The following is a 13,026-nucleotide window of genomic DNA, read 5'->3' on the forward strand; positions in this document are numbered from 1 at the left end:
ACTGTACTTTTTCTACTAAGCTGCTGGCTTGTGTGTGCACACTCCTCATGTTGGTGGGCTCTGGTGCCAGCTCTCCCTGTCAGAGGAAAGTCTTCAGTTTCCTTATGAAAATAGAGTCTTGGGATTTTACGTCTGCTGATGTTGCTCACCTGAGGTGGAAGGTTGTGCTTAGGGAGTCAGGGCTCCCCCATGGGGTTCTGGGTGTCCAGTGCTCAAGGCAGAATTGTGGGGTTTTGTTTTGTTTTGAAGTGTCTCATGCACAGTTGAGGAGCGAGATGCCTAGACAGAAATAAGTATATTATCAACTTTACAAAAACGTCTCTTTGGTTCCATTGGAAGAGAGGTAACTTCATCTTGTTTTAAGGAGAAATGTGTAGTTAAGAAATAAAATTATTTTACGTGTGTCAATCAAGTCATTATACAAAAACTGAGACCAAGGTAATAGAGTGATTTAAAAATATTTTCAATTAAGACTGATAGGCGTGCGTGTGTATGTGTTTGTTTGCCTGTGTGTCTCTGTGTGTGTGTCTGGGGTGATGTGTGTCACCATGGTAATATGATCTGTTGTATACAGGGGGAAGTACGAGCTTCTTAGCTTTGTTAAAACGTGTCCATCCCTAGCTATGGCCTAGTGACCCTCTCCATCCTTGGAGCTCCTGCCTCTCTTCCCTGAGCATCTTATCCTTCATTCCTTTCTTCCAGCTCCTTTTAGTGAGATTTTACCCTATCCTGCGTGTCCTAATTCTTTATTTCAAGACCCAGTTCAAATGTAAACTTCTTTCGAACTTTCAGGTCCCCATTCAGCCCTGTGTCTGTTCTCCTTGGCACTGGGTCCACACCCTGCTACTCTCCCTCCTGCTCTCCCAGGGGCTCTCCCGGACAGGGCCATGTCTTTTTATAGACTGTCCGTATCAGCTCGCTGTGTAGTACATCGAAGGCCCCAGAGTTTTAAATAGATAGGTGAGTCAATGGGAATTTGAGCTGGGATCCCCAAATAGCACATCTCCCAGCCACTCCGTCCAGGGTGACAGGGCTTCTTCACCTTTTCTCCACACCAGCCGGCTGACCTTCAGCAGACTTACCACCGCAGCAGGCGACAGCATTCTTATTTTAGAAGTTGTTGGAAGGATTTGGAGTTTCGATTACTTGGTTAGAGGTCAAGATTAGGGATTGCAAATGACAACTGAGTATGATTTAAATTTTCCCCCAAATGTATTGTCATAATGATTTTCCTCTCTGTTGAATTATTCACGATACTGGAAAGAAAAAAAGCCAATGAAAATTTTTGTAGCATTTTTATTATGGCAACAACATAGAGACAGTTTAAAACTACACAGTGGAAATAGGATTTGCCCAATTAGATTGTCAGCTTAGCAGTATATTAGAGCTTCTTCCAGATGGTAACTAGGAGGTCCACGTGGAAGTGCCCGACGAGTATGTAGTGCCCAAGGGCGGCTGTGTGTTCCTGTGATGTAGCTTTCTGGTGGGTGGAGCGTGTGAGTTTTCTGTTAGCTCACAAGACAGCAGCACTTTTGTCTATGATTTAGTTTGTTTTCTGTTGCTGTGATGAACACCATGGCCAAAAGCAAGTCGGGGCAAAAAGGGCTTATTTGGCTTAAGTATCCTGAGTCCCCTGAGGGAAACCAAGGCCAGACCCTGGAGGCAGGAACAGATGAGGAGGCCATAGAAGGTGCTGCTTGCTGACTTCCTTCTCAGGGCCTACTCTACTTAGAGGTGCGGCACTGCCCCCAGTGAGCTTCATCAGGCACCTGCCCTACAGACCTGCCTACAGGCCCATCTGATGGAGGCATTTTCTTGCTTGAAGTCCCCTTTTCCCGGATAACTTGAGCTTCTGTCAAGTTAACAAAAAAACTAACCAGCCCAGTTCATTTGCAAGGCTTAATAATAAAAATATGATTGCATTATTATTACCTCTTCTTCCTTCCAGCTCCTTTCAAATCTATGACCTCTTTTTCTCTTGTCATGGTGGCTGTGAACCTGTAAATATACACATAAATCCATACGTGCAGCATGCTGAGCCTGTTTAGTTCTGCTTGTATTTGTCTTTTCAGAGCTGACTTCCTGGTATTGAATAACTACTTAGGGGCTCAACCTTGGGGAAGACCAGGTCTCCCTCCCTCAGCACTCACTCGTTTGCCTAGAGCTCTTTTTTTAGGGGTTGCACCCCATGAAACACATTTTTTTTTTTTTTACAAAAAGCTTTTTTTCAGTACCTTCTTGGATCTAGGCTGCTCACATGTTTTATTGATTTCTTTGATTAAAACAACTTTTGAAGCATGTGTTGTCCCAGTATCCACCATTTTATCTGAAAGACTAAAAGGAACTTAAATTTTTAGAACCACTGTAAAACAATAATTATCTAAAATGAAATTATAGGATAATGTAGCAGCCTGGACTAGTTACAGTTAGTGGGAATTATGGCATCAGAGGGTTGTATCAAGACGCAGGGCCCGGGATAGTTCTATCTTATACAAGACATTGCTCTGCAGACTCAGTGTCTAGCCCCACATGTTTAGGCTGCCCGCTGGAATGCCCCACGGCTTGTGCAGAGCTGGTGTTCCCACTGATAGGCACGCTGGCACAGAAGACTTAGCATTTGAAACCGTGAAAAGGGTCTCAGAAAAACAGGTTGTGAAGTTGGGGCTTTCCAGGGCCATTTTCGTGTGGAAACCTTGTCTCAAGTGCCTTCTTCATGTGGTCTGGATGACTGTCCTGCCTGTTCTCATGGACTGTCCTGGTGTGGCTCCTGCCACCAGGTGAAGGCGTCAGAATGACTTAGGGCTTTAAGACTTTGTTTTGCAGTCTCAGAATCTCACAGCTTTCGCCTAAGTGGTCTTAGCCCGTGGATGGAGATGACTTCAGAGCTCAGTTCCCAGTTGCTCGTGCTCCCTTTACCACAAAACAACCAGGCTCTGTACCAAGTGGTTTAGCATTGCTGCTTTCTTGAGTGCTGTATATTAGAATGACTTAAAATCTTACATCTGGTCTTTTATGCCCCTAGGAAGAATAGATTCAGTCTATTCTGATTTCTTAAACAAAGTGCTGGTTTGCAAAAAGACTTTTCCCTGCATTTTCCCACTGGCTGGCTCTAAGTTATTGACCCCTTGTCCCCATGTCCCCATGTCTAAAAGGGAATCCTATCATATTCTTTTTTAAGACTTAGCATATGTTATACACTAATTCATTAAAGTAAAATGGGAATTTTCAAACTGAGATTTGTTAACTTTGTTTGTTTGGTTTGCTTCTCTGTTAAGGTTAAAATTGCAATAATTTTACTCTTTTGGGAAAGAAATGCCACCTTTTCAATCTCCTTTAGACAGATGCACTCGGGTCACAGGCAGTATGGACGTACTTGAGCTCCCCCTTGTGGGGTTCTGAACTACACCCTACCACAGTAAAACAGTACAGTTTGAGTCTCCCTAAATTAGAGAATCTGAAATCCAGAGTGCTCTAAAATCTGAAAATTTTTGGTTCCCAGTAGGACACCACAAATGTGATAGTTCAATGTATACTAATTTTTCATGGCAAGATTGCTTGAAAATATTATGTCCAGACTATATGTATAGAGTATATGAAACATAAGTGAATTTTGTGTTTAGACATGAGTCCCATCCTCAAAAGAGCTAATGATACATGTGGAAATATCCCAAAATAAAAAATTTCTTTTTTCATGCCCCTAGAATAGAAAGCATTCATTCTGTAGTGGTTCCCGTCTGTTAGGCTTCTGCTGAGTACATGAGTCTTGCTTAAACTGGCAGGTTATAAAAATCATGCATGCAAAAATTTTCAAAGAACAACAGAGCATTAACTTTTAAATCATATCAGGTCTCCATGTTTCTAATCCTCACGCATGTTTGAATTGTCATTCTATACTCTTAGCGTTATTCCTCCATTCAGAGAAATGTGAGAGGAGAAAAAAAAACCCTTTTAAAATTGAACCCACCTTATACAAATGTGTACTTTGAAAATAGATTGATATGTTTTTCCCATTAAAATTGAAATTTTCGAGTCAAAAGTACACACCAAGAATCAGGTTTTGATTTATTCTTTCATTTTACCGGTGTTGTTTCTTCCCTTTAGGATGTTGCCTATTTCAGGCTTCCTCAGTTCCGTGGTGTCTGTGGCGGTCGGTACACTCTATGTTAGTTCACGGCCATAGCCCAAGTGCCTACTTAGGGGGAAGCATGGGATTAGGTGCTTATTATTGGCTGGAGAGAGTGGGCCTGGACCAGATTGTTATGGTGTAAGTGAGGAATGTTAGAAAAAGTTGGGTAGTGTACCCATGCGTAAGTGATGGTTGGTTACTCCGATGTGGCTTCTGGGGGTATTTAAGCTGAGGCGTGAAGGGTAAATTAGCCAGGGATTGGCATAGCCGGCAGGGTAAGGAAGTGGGTTCACTGTAAAGGGACAGCAATTTCAAAGATGCCCACTGGAACAGTGAAGCCAGAGTGTGGGCACAGAGAGCCCCCTTTGTCATCTCAAGAAAGACACTTAGCAGAAGCTTTGAGGGTCACCACTGATGGAGTTGGGGTACATAGCAGCTCAACTTGAAGAGCAAACTGTTTCTCTTGTTTTCGAGACACAGTCTAGCCCAGGCCGGTCTTGAACTCTATCAGTCCTCTTGCCTCTGTCTTCACATGCGTGGGTGGAGGTGGTGACTACCGTGCCTGGTTTACCATGTGAACTCATTCTCTGTGCAGTGTGGAGGGTGGAGTGGGAAGGGTCCTGGGGGGAGGTTACTGTGCCCATAAATTTCTCTCTGGATTACTGACGAGTGTCTTAGTACTTAGTACTCTGATTTTGTGTGGTGCAGAGCAGACCCAGTGCGCAGAGCGAGGTGCACAGCTGTATTCCAGGAAGACCTTGTTCCCAGGAACAGGCAGAGGACTGGAGTTAGGTTGGGGGCACAGTTTGCCACCCTGGACCTCCATTGCGTTAGGATGGAGACATATGCACGGTTTAAGGGGGTTGAGGAAGCCACTGTAACTTACTCGTGATTCATTTAATAGAGGCTGAAACAGTGGGTTGACGTTGGTTTCTTGGGTTTGGACTTGACAGCTGTGTGAATAATGGCAGGATTGGTAGACAGCGCTGCTAGGTGATAGGTGAGTTCGGACCTCCCTGCTTGTTGGAAAGCTCCCTTGGAAGCCTGGGCGTGGTGCTGGGAGCACAAGAACAAAGCGCCCAGATCAACCACATGAAGACACCATGAAAAGAGGTTCCGGTTGAACTGGACCACGCGGCCGTCACTCGTGACTGCCCTGTAGTTTGGATCAGTGCTAGACCTTTCTTATTCGTGTCTGTGGTGGAGGAATGCGTTCTTATTTTCACTTTGAGAGGCTATGGGGGGTCTAATGGGAGCACGAGACCCTCATGCCCTGACTGACCCTCCTCTCTGTAGCCCACACACATCTTGACCGAGAAATGGTCCCACTCTGTGCAGAGTGTACGGCTTTAGGGGGAGCCCACATGGAGGGAGGAAGAAGCCACTCCTTAGCCAGCGAGATCACAGTGACCCCTGAAGACCAGTGGGGAGGATGTAGCAACCAGGCCACCCTCACACCCGCGTGTTATTTCCGTTTTTGATTGCACAGAATATTAGTTACTAGCACTAAGTTTGTAGGTCTGTTGATTTCGCTTACATGATCAAAGTATCTTAAATTTTGTACTGTACTTAAGAATGTAATATACTTTATTAATTTTTTCTATACTTTAACTGCATGCATGAGAGTAAAGTAACCCTTTTTAATATTGAGGAATGAGCCAATGGACCCAGGGTCTCACAAATATCAAAAAGCATTTGCTTTATCATTGAGCTATATCCTGGCACCTATAATGTATTCTTATGTGATGTACTTAAGGCTTGTCGTCTCAAATCGAACTTGATGGCACTGATCCTAAGAGTGGCTCCGCCTGGAATCGGATGCTCACACATAATTAAGCAAGGCTTCTTTCTTTGCTGAGCTTTCCCAATGCAGACTCTGGCTGTTGGGCTGAATCTGTTCCTTTTATAATGCCCATGATAGAGACCTCATGCAAGAGAACCTCTCCAAGGCCAAGTTTCCAAGATTTGCACGCTCTGCTAACTTCCCCTTTCTCTTCCTGTCTGCAGACCCCTCTGCAGCCTGAACAGCCTGGACAGCGGTGTCTCCTTGATTGGGTCATTCACTTCATGACTTTTGTGACATTCTGTCAGGACCTCACCCCACACGGCTGAGATCTTTGGCCTTGACAAGCCCTGCATTCTTTCCCTCTGCCTTTGTCTCCCATCTCCCACCCATAGGTCTTGCACATGTTAAAACCGACAGGCAGTTGACATCTGGACCCTCTTTTTGAGGTTTCTATCAGACTCTAGGGTCATGGCTTCTTGTGGCCACTGAGCTGAGAGAAGGCACACATTGGAAAACAAACCCCTGAAAGCATTTGGTTGGGCATAGTAGGGCACTTGCATAGTCTTAGCACTCAGGGCACTGAGGCAGGAGGATGATAAGTTCAAGGATAGCCAGGGCTATGCTGTGAGAACTTTTTTCAAAAACCAACAAGCCTGGAGCTGGAAAGATGACTTGATGGTTAGGAACACTTGTTCTTGCAGAGAAACTCAGTTTGGTTCTTAGCACCATGTAGGGAGACTCACAATTGTCTTTGATTCCAGCTCCAAGGAACCTAATGGCCTCCTTTGGCATCTCGTAAGGCTTGAGCACACACACACACACACACACACACACACACACACACCTTAAAATAGAATAAGCAAAACGCAGTAATTTCCGGGCAAACCCACTTTAATATAAAAGTATATTTCTTTGTTTAGACCCAATGTTAAACACATCTCAGACAGTATTCATGTGTATTCTTGGAAGCTATACCTGCTTCTAGCCTTACTAGGAACGTTCAGTTATCACTTCCTTTAGTGTGTAAGCTTGTGGCAGCAGGATATATTTCCAGCACAACGTAGCGCATAGCATCTAGCAGCTACTCAGAATTTGTTACTATTAAGGCCAGATTGCGCTGTTTGTCTCCTCGTAAGTGCTTTTGCCTCTTTCTTCTTTTAGGCAGAAACCACTAATGCTACCCTCCTGCGGGTGCAGCTGGGATGCAGTTTGCATAACCAAGTGTGTCAGCAGCTGAAGGTAAAGCGGTGTCGAGCAGCTCGCCCTGTTTTCCTTCTAGCCTCTTAAAAATCAAAACCGTGGTACATTCTCACCCTAAGCACGCTGTTGCCTTAAGTGGCCCTCTTTTTAAAAAATGCACAGTCTCAAAGTTCAGATGATGTTTTGTTTTTGAGCTTCTCTCGTTTCCCTGTGCCTCCCGTTTCAGAGTTGCTATCTGGGGCCTGGCAACGCTTTACCCTTGGAGATGAGCATAGTGGTCGCCGTGGAAAACTCCTCGAGGCAGCCTGAAGAGAGCACGCAAGCCCTCTTAGATCACCTCTCTATTGTTTACGTAGCTATTGCTGAGTCCGGGAGCACAGGTAAGGTGGGGGCTTTACAGTTTCTGTTGAGGGAGTGCGCCCTGGCTCCTGGCCCATCTGGCGCTGGCAAATGAAAAGTGAAAGCTCAAACCCTTTCCTTCCAGCATGTCTGGTTTCCCTGCACCGTTATTCAGTCTTGTCAAAGAATCAAGACAAGGAGCCTCTGCTGCAGGTCGATCGCGGCAGGAGCTAATTCTCAGTCTGCAGCTACTCAGGCCGCGTCAGTTCAGGGACGTTAGGTGACCACCGCCAGCTCTTCTGAGTCTCCTTGGAAATAATTTTTATTGGCAATGTGAGGATAGTAAGCAGATGAAGTTGGCATGACTGCCTGAAAATAAACGTTCACAGAGGGTCTGAAGTCCCGGGTCTTACTCCAGTGATCGGAGTTGCAGACGCTCCATTGAGCAGACCGTGCTGTCCCGTGTTCTTCATGGCTGACAGCTGGCTGTTTCCCGATGTGTGACAACTGCGGGGCGAGTTCCTCTTTGGAACGTGGGTCCGACTTCCTAGAAATAGCCTCTTTGGCAGTTCAGCTTTTGAAGAACATTTGCAGGAGATACATACTATACGATGCCCGAGATTCATCATGTGGGATTTGCTGTTATAACAACTGGGTCGGTATGAATGTGTATATTTATTACTCATTCAGAGAAAGAAACGACACAGATGATGGAGAAATGCATAGTTGTTTATTGGAGTCAGCGGTATCGAGTGTGCCGTGCTTTTCTTCCCCACCACCCACCTCACGCTGGGGACAGAGCCACTCGCTTCCCGCCAGCATCACTGAGCGCTCCAGCTTTAATTGTGGAGCGAGCATCACTTACCTTCCAGCCCTTAGAAACGGATGTGGTAGCAATGGACAGGACTCCTCTGCCCTGCAGTTTGTACTTTGTTGGGTTTTGTCACGGGCAGGTGGGCACCCAAGACACAGTCCCCTAGGGAACACATTTGGATGAGAGAGGGGAGCCTGCCTTCTGAGATGGCAGACTTTAATTCCTCCCAAGTGTGTTGGTTTAAATGAGGAAACACACGGCTTTCCGGATACCTGGAGAGCATAGCTTGGCTGGAAGCTGTCTGTGTGGTTACTGTCATTCAGGCGGAGCATGCTATATCAATTTCTGTCCTGCAACTTCTTCAGCATGTGAGAACCTACGTGTCCAGGCAATTTTGTTTGTTTGTTTTTGTTTTTATAAGGCTCTCTCTTCCTATGACTTAAAAGACCCATCCCATGTACCTGAAACTCTGACTTTGATCCCCAGTACTGTACTCACTCAGGCATGCACCCCAGAAGGTGCCAGAGGAAAATGTCTCTTCCATTCAATTTCAGTGTGGGAGAAACGTTTTGGTCCTTTTAGAAATGTACGATGTATTTTACTGTGCTCAGTTGTGGAGAGTCTGTGGCTGTCTTAACCTTACTGCTCTGATTCTTTTGGGCAGACGAATCAGCAGTCAATATGTATGTGTTGCATTCAGGAAACAGCCTGATTTGGATACAGGTAATAGCTGAAGCTCATCTGTAGGTAGTCTGAAGTTACAAGTGTGCGCTTTGCTGCGGGTCCTTAGGGGTCTCTTCTCCTGTCATTTAAACCCACTCCCCTTGCTAGAACACCCTGTTTATGTGGATCTTGTCAGCACCCTGTCTGCAGTTACAGACACATCTGCTGGCCCGTTTCTGGGTCTCGCTTCATGCTGTGCACTGATAGCCTCCTGACCGAGAGGAGTGACGTGGTTTCCTTTCTTGTTGCTGCAGGATATACATCACTTCTCGCAGAAAAACGCCCTGTCTCTGCAGTTTGAACCCATGCTGCTGCCCACTTCCACAACAAACTTCACAAAGATCGCTTCATTTGTTTGCAAAGGTAACTCTTTAAACCACAGAGGTGTTTCTCTTTTCTGTGGGTTAGCCAGCAGTGTCCTTCAGGCTCGGTCCAGCTACAGGTGAGGCACACTGTAAAGACGCCCAGTGGGTTTTGATCCTAACCTGCTGTGGATGCCGCTTGTTTTACCATGCCCGTCGGGTTTTGAGCTTCCAGCTTGGTAACTTGCAGTTCAGTGTGTGTATTCTGTTGCCTTCACAGGGTGCAGAGTTTTAGGAACCTGTCCAGATAACATGATAGACTATGATGATGAAGGCCCACAGTGAGCTCAAGTACAGTCCTGTGTTCAGATTCCTACTTACAGTTAAACAGTAATTCTGTTACTGAATTCCCATGGATCTGAATCATAGGAAAACATACCCAAGCTCACACATGTTTAAAGAACTTCAATTTAAAGCAACAAGTGAGATATCACTTATTATAGAGATCATTAAGGCTTTTAAAAAAATGGGTGCTCACATTCTGTTTTTATAATGAGGAAGGAAAAATGTATGTTTTAGCTGAATTGACGTGGGCTGTGGAGAAGGAAACTGATCTTTATGAAAGTTGAAAATGCTTAAATCCTCATTTCTAGTTCAGCAGAGGACCCTACAGATATACCTAGGCCAGGCGTGGTGGCATGTGCCTGTTAGTCAGTTACAGCGGAGACAGGAGGATTGATTTGGGGGCCAGCTGTGACACCTGTTTCTCAGAGTCCAGAAACCCGGCCTGACAGCAGAGTGGCCTCAGAGCCCCCTGAGTGCTGATTCAGCTGAGTCCATACTGAAGGTGGACCCTGCAGCCGCTAGGAGGCCTGCAGACACACTCTGAGGGTCCCCACACATGCATAGTACACCTGCAAGGGTCTTCACCAGAGCACTGGCTTTTGCTGTCTGAGATGATTGGGAAGAGGGATAAGTAGGCTCTATCTCGATGTTTTTTGTTTTTGTTTTTGTTTTTAAATGTTTGAATTTGGTTTAGAGCCACATATTCTTTAAATAGAAGCAGTGTCGGTATGTAAGCCAAGATTCAACAACAGTCATGATCTGTATTACTGTCTGTGTAAGCTGTACTTCTGTGTCACCCACCAGGACGCCTCCCTGGGCCGCTTGGATTTCCTTCCCTCCAGTTCCCCCATGCTCTTCTTTACTCCACCAAGCGAGGGCCCTTCTCCTGCTGAGCTGAGGAATCCCCTCTTATTCTGTAAAGAAAAAGCTTCACAGCACTGACTTTTGTTTTCCTTGTTTTTTTTTGTTGAAAGCCTTGAGAGGCTGGAGTAAAAGGAGGAGGGAAGGGTGTAGGTGCTGAACTCCAGATGACTGTTACCAGCCCACAAAGAGCAAAATGGAAACATAAAGGAGCTATGCTACCCTCTGCGCTGTGTTCTGGGGACCGCAAAGACAGTTAAAAGTGTGGAAATCAACCTTTTCTCACTTTTGCTCAGGTTTAAGAACAGGAAAGATGCTTATGCTTCACACGGTGTCTTTGTACCCTAGCAGGTCCCTCGTGTGACAGCGGAGCTGTGGATCTGAGGAAAAGGACCAGCAGCCCCGCTCTGAGAGCCTGCCTCTCCTCTCCTGTGGTCCAGGGGTGAGTTCACCCCGGCTTTCCCTGAGCACCGTCCGCTCGTTGGTGTCTGTTTGTCTTCTTAGTGGATTTTTGTTTCTGTTGTTTTATCATTTGGCAATGCTTTAAAATCATGGCAGTCCCTGCACGATTCTTTGTGGATTGCTAACTAATGCAAAATGGAGGAGCGGGGCTAAATAATTCAGTTTAGGGGTAGGTGTGGACCAGATAATCAGAAGGAATTGCACCTGTGGTATTCTCTGAGTTGTGTTTGGATCCTGGTTTTGCCCTGGTCATGCTGGGTCTTTTCAGCCTTGCCTATGGGTGTTCTGCTGTGTGGGGGAGCTGCAAGGCTGAGAGAGAGCTGCTGGCATTCGTTTCTCACAAAGATAATGGTTTCTGCTCTGATTTCCTCATTTGGAGGATCTGTAGAGGACACACAACGATCCTGACTCAGGACCGGCCACATTCATGTCTTCTGCTCACAGGTATTTCAGAGTGGACGCCTCCGCAGCCCAGTTTCACATAGAGAGTCACGAGAACGCAACAGGAGTGTGGTCGATATGGTACCGCAGCCGTTTTGACCACAGCATCGTGTTAAAAGACGTGTCTGTCTCCAAGGAGGCCAGGCACATTTTAAAGGTACACACAGTCCTTTGTCTCCAACCTTTTGCTTAGTTTAAGCTCTGTTTAATATCATTCGGTGAAGCCAATACTTACAGCACCTAACTCTGACTTACAATTTTTAAAGCAAATATAGTTCCATTTTAACATTCGAGAGTCAGAAGCTCGATTGACAGCTATCTGAACTTTCCCTCTTTCAGAGAGACCCTGTTTATGATTAAAATATATGGTTTCACAAAGCACCTCAAGGTTTCTGCTGTGACGTCTACAATGGTGTGTGCTAGAAACGAAACTTGGTTTGAAATCATAAATATTTTACTTTTGATCCTGAATGAGTGGAGTAAGATTGTAGTTTCCAGACTAGAGAACAAATTTAGCGTTATTCCATAATGATTTTAGTCCTCAGGAATCTCAGGAAGCAGCTGACCTCTCTCGCTTCTTTTCCTTTTAGGTTCTGAGCTTCCCTGGCCCTTTGTTTCTACCCCCAGGCTGTTGGAATATATTTTCCTTGAAACTTGCTGTTAAAGGCATTCTCCTAAATCTGCTCACCAATGTGTTTCTGACCACGAACACGGGCTCCATTTTTGCAATACCTCTGCAGATTTTTTCGGCCCCAACCAAGGTATTGTGTACACCACATGTGCGGTCGTGCCATTTAGTAGTGACAGTTGCCTTGTGTCCCCTTGTGGTGTTTGGCTTTTATGACCCCAGTTAGCTTCGTCTTCTAAGCTGTCTAAGCCAACATCACCAAGTCCGTCTCAGATGACAGACTTGTTTAGATATGGAAAACTTGACTTAGACGGGTCCTTTTCATGAAGTAATGATTATTTAATAAACTAAATCATCCCAGTAGATTGATGGATTTCATTTTTTCTCTTTGCTGCTTTGGAGCAGACACAGGGTTCTGATTTGCTAGGCAGATGCTCCGCTCTTGAGTGACATCCCTAGCTCCCATTCCCAAAGGCTGGGAAGGAACGCATGGTTGAACTTTTAATATGTGTTTTTAGGGATTTCTAGTAAATCTGATTATTTAGTGTTTTAAATAGACTTCTTTTAAGAGGTTCTCAGTTGTTCTTAATCATTGAGTTTTCTTTAGGGTCCAGTGTAAAGCCTAAACCGTCCATGAGATGATTCTTCCTAAAATCTGGGCAAATTGTGTTCAGCTAAGATTATTTTAAGCATGTCTCATTTTTTTCCTTAATGTTTATTTTCATTTAATTATTGCTTCCTTTTGAGCCAAGCAATTCTGTATAACACTGAGTTCTGGTTTTTCACGATGAGACATTCATACAGCCATCTTTATGATTTTTTTCTCACTTATTAGTGTTGATGTTTCATAGTTAGAAATGCCTTGGCCCTAGCTGAGATTGTGAGCATAGGACTCTACACCAGACTTGGCAAGAGTGTGAAGTTCATCCCTGTAGTCATATTTGAGCAGGAGGGATTTCTTAGCAAGTGCCCTTCCCCGATCATAGCATATAAAGAGAG

At 45.0% G+C, this 13,026-nt stretch overlaps 1 protein-coding gene across 1 annotated transcript in view; it reads left to right on the forward strand.

Moving 5' to 3' along the window:
* Positions 1-13,026, forward strand: part of Tmem131l (transmembrane 131 like) — a 118,830-nt gene that overhangs the window by 75,710 nt on the left and 30,094 nt on the right. The window contains exons 8-14 of the mRNA XM_041658848.1: positions 7,074-7,151; positions 7,339-7,492; positions 8,930-8,988; positions 9,243-9,351; positions 10,845-10,938; positions 11,403-11,556; positions 11,990-12,160. Of these exons, the coding sequence (XP_041514782.1) occupies positions 7,074-7,151; positions 7,339-7,492; positions 8,930-8,988; positions 9,243-9,351; positions 10,845-10,938; positions 11,403-11,556; positions 11,990-12,160 (819 nt within the window). The remainder of the gene's footprint in view (positions 1-7,073; positions 7,152-7,338; positions 7,493-8,929; positions 8,989-9,242; positions 9,352-10,844; positions 10,939-11,402; positions 11,557-11,989; positions 12,161-13,026) is intronic.

The sequence above is a fragment of the Microtus oregoni genome, unplaced genomic scaffold, assembly GCF_018167655.1.
Source record: "Microtus oregoni isolate MIOR12 unplaced genomic scaffold, Mior012 000010F_ref0000083, whole genome shotgun sequence".
NCBI classification, from domain to species: domain Eukaryota; kingdom Metazoa; phylum Chordata; class Mammalia; order Rodentia; family Cricetidae; genus Microtus; species Microtus oregoni.